Source organism: Halyomorpha halys, unplaced genomic scaffold (genome assembly GCF_000696795.3).
Source record: "Halyomorpha halys isolate HHAL.00 unplaced genomic scaffold, Hhal_1.1 Scaffold1301.1, whole genome shotgun sequence".
Taxonomy (NCBI): domain Eukaryota; kingdom Metazoa; phylum Arthropoda; class Insecta; order Hemiptera; family Pentatomidae; genus Halyomorpha; species Halyomorpha halys.
In genome coordinates this window covers 54,446-61,531 of record NW_027105410.1, presented here as the reverse complement: position 1 = coordinate 61,531, position 7,086 = coordinate 54,446, and the positions used below count along the sequence as shown (strand labels likewise).

Here is a 7,086-nt window from a genome sequence, read left to right as displayed (position 1 = left end):
AATATGTTTTCAGTGCTTTTTTGTGCTTCCTTGTTGTTTGTTGGTCATACCTCATGTTGGCGAAAACAATTGGTAACAATATAATGTTTCTATATAATTGAATATGTCTTCAGTGTTTCGCTGTGATTCTTTGTTTTTTGGTACCTGATGCTAATGAAAACAATTGGTAACAATATATATGTTTCTACATAGGTGAATGTGTTTTCAGTGCTTCGTTGTTGTTTGTGATACCTGATGTTGACGAAAATAATTGGTAACAAAATATATATTTCTATATTGCTTTATTGTGCTTCCATGTTATTGTTTGTTCGTGATACCTGATGTTGACAGAAATAATTGGTAACAAAATATATATTTCTATATTGCTTTATTGTGCTTCCATGTTGTTGTTTGTTCGTGATACCTGATGTTGATGAAATCAATTGGTAACAATATAATGTTTCTATATAATTGAATATGTCTTCAGTGTTTCGTTGTGATTCCTTATTTTTTGGTACCTGATGCTAATGAAAACTATTGGTAACAATATATATGTTTCTACATAGGTGAATGTGTTTTCAGTGCTTCGTTGTTGTTTGTGATGCCTGATTTTGAAAAAAATAATTAGTAACAATATATATATTTCTATATTGCTTTGTTGTGCTTCCATGTTGTTGTTTGTTCGTGATACCTGATGTTGATGAAAACAATGGGTAACAATATAATGTTTCTATATAATTGAATAAGTCTTCAGTGTTTCGTTGTGATTCCTTGTTGTTTGTGATACCTGATGTTGATGAAAACGATTAGTAACAATATGATGTTTCTAGATCGGTTAATATGTTTTCAGTGTTTCGTTGTGATATTTGATGTTGACGAAAATAATTGGTATCAACTACATATATGTTTCTATATAGGTGAATATGTTTTCAGTGCTTTGTTGTGCTTCCTTGTTGTTGTTTGTTGGTCATACCTCATGTTGGCGAAAACGATTGGTAACAATATAATGTTTCTATATAATTGAAGCATTCTTCAGTGTTTCGTTGTGATTTTTGGTGTTGACGAAAATAATTGGTATCAATAAATATGTTCCTATATAGGTGAATATGTTTTCAATGCTTTTTTGTGCTTCCTTGTTGTTGTTTGTTGGTCATACCTCATGTTGGCGAAAATAATTAGTAACAATAGAATGTTTCTATATTTTTGAATATTTCTTCAGTATTTTGTTGTGATTCTTTGTTTGTGATATTGGATGTTGACGAAAATAATTGGTATGAATATGTTTTCTGTGCTTTCTTGTTGTTGTTTGTTCGTGATACCTGATGTTGATGAAAACAATGGGTAGCAATATAATGTTTCTATATAATTGAAGCAGTCTTCAGTGCTTTGTTGTGATTCGTAGTTTTTGGTACCTGATGCTTATGAAAACAATTGGTAACAATATTTATGTTTCTACATAGGTGAATATGTTTCAATCCTTCTTTGTGCTTCCTTGTTGTTTGTGATACCTGATGTTGACGAAAACGATTAGTAACAATATGATGTTTCTAGATCGGTTAATATGTTTTCAGTGCTTCATTATGATTTTTTGTTTTTGATACCGAATGTTGACGAAAATCATTGGTAACAATATTTATATTTCTTTATTGCTTTGTTGTGCTTCCTTGTTGTTTGTTTATGATACTTGATGTTGATGAAAACAATTGGTAACAATATATATGTTTCTAGGTGAATGTGTTTTCAGTGCTTCATTATTGTTTGTTTGTGGTTTCAATGTTGGTGAAAACGATTGACAATTAAAAGCATGTTCCTGTTTAGGTGAACATAGTTTTTTTTTTCTGTGCTGCTTTGTTTGTTTTTTATCCATTCTGTTTACTTAATTATTTCTCTACGTTTGTTAGGTTACTTTTAAGTTTGTAAAGTTTATGGAATAATGGTGAAAATGAAGAATTATTCAACAGCTAGAATCATGTATTTAATTTTAGTCACGTACATGAAAGGAAAAAGAAACATAGATTTACATGAAATGAATAAAAAAATACCTAGCACTCTTTCAGAAAATAATGAGGGTTAATTGCTTGCAGATACTTGCTCAACTCTCCATAATTCTTTTAGCGATCATTGAATATCCACTATCCCTATCGCACAGCCACTCCTGACAGTACAACTCAAAAGACGATTTATGGACCTGCAGTCTATTCTCTTTATCAATATAAACAGTTCAGGTTTTCCTTCGAAATAATGATTATAAATATGTCTGTTATTTTTTATATTTTACAAATTTTTGTTAGAACTCTGTATCCTTTTTGTTCCTTATCTGATGCTGATAATTGAAATTTTTTGTTTTATAGATGGACATGTTTTTGTAGAGTATGCATGACTCGTTATTATTTGTCAGGATTCAATAATTTGCTTGCTTCACCCTGTGGCCACCTTGCTTCCTGAACTATTATTATAACATTCTAAATTGAAAGATCAGTTAGAAACTTCAGATAATTATGACTTAAGTAGTGAGTTGTAAATTAGTTTTGTTATGAAAAATTAACCATTGACATGGATTAAGAGAGGCTTATAACACATTTTATGAAGACTTATGCATCATATAAGAACTTGTTGAAATTGAAATTTCATATAATAGACCAATTTGATTCTGATTTATTAACTGTCATGTTGTGAATTAGTTTTGTTATGATAAATTTAAAACCATTTAGATTTAGAGAGTTTGGAGGAAATTAATTTATTGATTAATTAAATTTCTTTTGAAACTCAGGGATACCTCTATTTCCAAATTTTATTAAAATTCGAAGTGGGTATTACTCTTCTTACCATCTTATTTCCTGGCTTCCCATCCTCTATTAAGTTGTCCAATTGCACCCTCCGTTGTGGTTATCATATCTTCTTACATTCAAATATCTTTTTTTTATAAATTATATTTTTACATTGTCATAATAATTGAAATTATGAGTATATGCTAGCAGGAGTAGTAAGTACAACAACTTGATAACATCTGCCATCTTCAAAAAGGTGGAATTAATTATTACCTCTTTATCTTCTATGGTACATCACTTGCCAGTGAATGGTATTTAAAAAAAAAATCAATTTTTTTGCCAAAAATATTTTACTTATTGATAAAAGCGACCAATAATTATTTAAAAGGGTTTAATGCTTTGTTGTCTTCATATGTTCAAATATTTTAAAGTTTTTATTTCTATAATTTTTCTAATTGCAGGTGCTGAAAGCTGAAGGATGGAGGGAAGTGACGGCCCCCAAACAAACGAGACTATTGGTGCTTAAAACTTCCTCATCACAGCCTCCGTTTCCACGCTCTGCGTTTTAGTTGTGTTTTTTCCTCGTTTTTTGAGCTTTTTTTTTTACCAAAGACCTCTTCCCTTCTCACTAATTCGAGTCCTTCGGACAATAAAAATTGTAGTAAGAGGTAAACTAAAAATAAAAAAACAAAAAAAAAATAATAATAATTGTAACACAAATAAATTTAGCTTTAAAATGATACTTATTGAAGCAGAGAAGAGGATTGTATAAAAGGGAAAGAGAGGAAGATGAATGGGGACATGGAGCATAGCTTAATTGTACATAAAATTCGCTATTATTTTTTTGATTATTTTGCCCTTAAGCTTTGTAAATAATAATAAAATTTATTAAAAAATATTTGAAAATAAAAATTAATCCGAGGTTTTCGATCTGATTTGCGTGCAATATTCCAGCTTCCGAGTCATCACACTACAAAATTTTTTAAGAATGGTCAGTTTGTTTTAATGCCGTACTGTTGTCGAAATTTATTTACTATTTATCTATATATTTCTTTAGTTTATATGTTTCTGTTTCGAGATGATATCTCGCTTCATTTGTTTATTGTATTATCCAAATAACTGCAAACCCGTTCCTAGCTGTATGCTAGGTTATTCGGTGTTTAGCAGGTATCCACTAAGATCTCATTACAACAAACTGACTGTTCTATCGCTGTGCCTCAACCATGAATTTGATTTTGTTAAATTATGTTCTTTAACGATTATATATATTTTACAAAAACAGAAAATTAAAAAAAAACATATATTTAATTTTCTGAGTCCTATTACCTTTTTTACTGTATAGTTTTAATTTATTTAACTTAAATGTATTAGTTAAAAAGAAAAAAAAAATCTCACTTGATTTATAGTAGATGTATAATAATTGTTTTATTTTATTTTATTTTATTTTTTTTTTACAATCAAGTGCACCAAGAGGAAATGTATAAACACTAAACACGACAGTCACGTATATTTTTCAAATTATATAAGTAAAATATGAATTTACATTTCAAATAATCAGTGATGCTATATGTATATTGAATTAAATAAGTTATTTGAAATGTTTTGCTTTATTTTGGGAGCCATATATATACAAATAAATATTTAAAGAAAAAAAAATTAATAAAAGGAAAAATGATATAGGAAGAAGTATTATTTTAAATGTCTCTTTCATACCTTCCTTGAAATTTTAAAATGGCTTGTGCTAGTAGGCTAGCGCTGTTGGTGAAAAAAAAAGAGTAATTTATTTTTTAACATGTTCAATAAGAACCACAACATTACTACAATAAGTCTCACAATTTTCTCAAGTCTCCGAGAGTCACGAGTTGGCGTCAGTCTGTTTAGATAGTTTATATAAGAGATACTTACATCGGAACGAACTAATGTACGGTTTTCGAAATGTTATGTACTCTCTCCTAGATCAACGGGCAATAATGATATTCAAGTGGACGATTATTAAGAACAAACTGTTCATTTTCAGCTAAATATGATATAGAGATATTTATATTAAATATTCTTTATTTAATATTATGCTGTCGTAAGATTGCCCAAAGTTTATTATTGTATTTGTCGTATAACTGAGACAGGGGGAGGGGAGCAACGATGCAAATACGAGACACACCAACTCACACAATATAACCACACAAGGCTTTGTCGCACTTTAATATATATACAATATTTCAATGATGAAGAGTGTGGTACATACACCTTTTTTTGAAAGTTGGTTTATTAAAAAAATGATAAAAAATAAAAAAATAAAACATGCTTACTTTTTGATATAGACATGTCTTAATTTGTTTCTACCTTTTCCCTTAGAACCTGTAGATTGTAGTTTTATCATGAACATTACCATTTATAAAGTAGGATTAGTTGGTTAAAACTTTAAGGTGGACACTAATGGCCACTCTAAATGGAGTGATGAAATGGACCGATTGGAGTGAAGATGATTTCAAAAACCACACTGATGATTGTTCCACTCCATCGTTCCATTTTCTACTTACAGATAGTAGATTCATACTCATGTTAACACAACATATTTTGTAGTATTCAGTTCATAAATATTTCAATGTACAGATTAACATAACTTTTGAGAATTAATAGGGTATAAACAGCGCCTCTTGGATTAATAAACAATAAAAATATGGTGCGCGCATCACAACACAACACACTTAGCACCCTACTTAGAGACAAAATTAATCCTTGGATATTTTAAAACGGCTATTTCATTATTATGACAATACTTCTTACTATATATTTCATATTGAGATATATAGTATATAGTTAGTATAATATATATACTATGCAGAAAGTAAAATTTGATTAATTGTTATAGCAATAATAAAATATTTTATATTTTGTATTCATCCATTCTTATTACTGCTAACTACGAGTGGTGCCGTAGGTCCCTCACAATTGAGGGTCTACCTTTAGGAAACCTAAAAAATTTGTGTCAGTCGCTACATTTAAGGTTTTAAGTGACAAATCATAAGATATATGAATTATATTTATTTTTATAAGCCAAAAGGAAAGAATAAAATTGCCATCAAGATCAAAATATAATCTAAAGAAAATAAATATTAAGTGGTAAAATTATAATAATTATAGAAAATTAATGAAGTTATGATAATGTACCATACATAATTTTCAAAGAACAATTGATACAAAAAACTTGTATTTAAATGAAATAATAAAATGTTTTATCTCCAAATGGCTTCTAAGTAGGAAAGAAGTCGGAAAACTCCAGCTAATGATGTTAGCAAATACCTCCTGAAAGTGAATGCAGGGGATAATGGAGCAGCTGTAGTTCTTGCATGCGATCTTCTTGCAAAATGATAGCATACACTTTGTTGTAGGTTTTAATTAAAACAATGTTTAAGGCATAGTTTAATTATATTCAGTTGTATATAACACCCTCACAAAAACTATTTGATAACTATTGGAAGAAGATAGTTGACCGTATCAAGTAGATTGTAGGAAGATAGTCCAGTTGGCGGTCAATAAAGTTCAAAAAACTTTAGGAACTTGTTACAAATATGGTAAAATTTACCCTTACCTTTTTACGATTTCCAATAAGTATTGTTCTACTAATTTATTACTCTAGTTATTTATTTACAATTTTGTCACACATGACTGTATCTACTATTAATTGGTTTTTTCTGCTAAGCCCCATGAGTTGCATGGAGTTGATGTCATGATGAAAACAGGTTGAAAGTATCCTCTTTTTCTGCATCGGGAATGCATTTGAAGATTAGGTTGCTGAAATTTGATCTTTTGGAAAGGGGGATAGTCTGTATTTTGTGTCAGTCTGATGTTAACGGAGCTTATTACGTTTGTTGATATAATTTAATTACTTTTACTCAAGTCGAGCCTGAGTCTATTTGTGTATGTCACCTTTGTGGCTGTCCTATCTGTGCCAGTGTCCTAAATAATGGGTTCGTACAGTACTGAAGGCTGTCAAAAATTTGATATGTCTTCTCAATATAAATTCTGTCACAGTCAGTACTTTGAATGTCGTATGTATGTGGTCCATCTTTGCTCTTTTAAGTGAAGTATTTCTCAGTATACCGCTCTGAAACTGTTGGAGCATCTTGGCCGTTGAAGGTGCCATGCTGGTCAGTATAAGTGCTCCGCAGAGTAGGGCTGACCTCAGCACACTTTTTTAGATCATTAATTTGAGGCAGAGAAAGATTAGAAGTTAGGTGATTAAGCCTGTAAGACTTGGTCCTAACCTGTTTGATCTTATTGCAATGTCGAGCTATCTATCAAGGTTAACACCAAGATATACTGTGCTGCCTGCTGATGT

The 7,086-nt window shown here is 30.0% G+C and overlaps 1 protein-coding gene across 1 annotated transcript in view; it reads left to right on the top strand.

The window, feature by feature from the left end:
* Window positions 1-5,064, top strand: part of Khc (kinesin heavy chain) — a gene marked incomplete at its 5' end in the record, with an annotated part of 27,194 nt that extends 22,130 nt beyond the window's left edge. Inside the window, 1 exon segment of the mRNA XM_067051109.1 lies at window positions 3,209-5,064. Within this exon segment, the coding sequence (XP_066907210.1) occupies window positions 3,209-3,222 (14 nt within the window).
* Window positions 5,065-7,086: the final 2,022 nt, after the last annotated feature.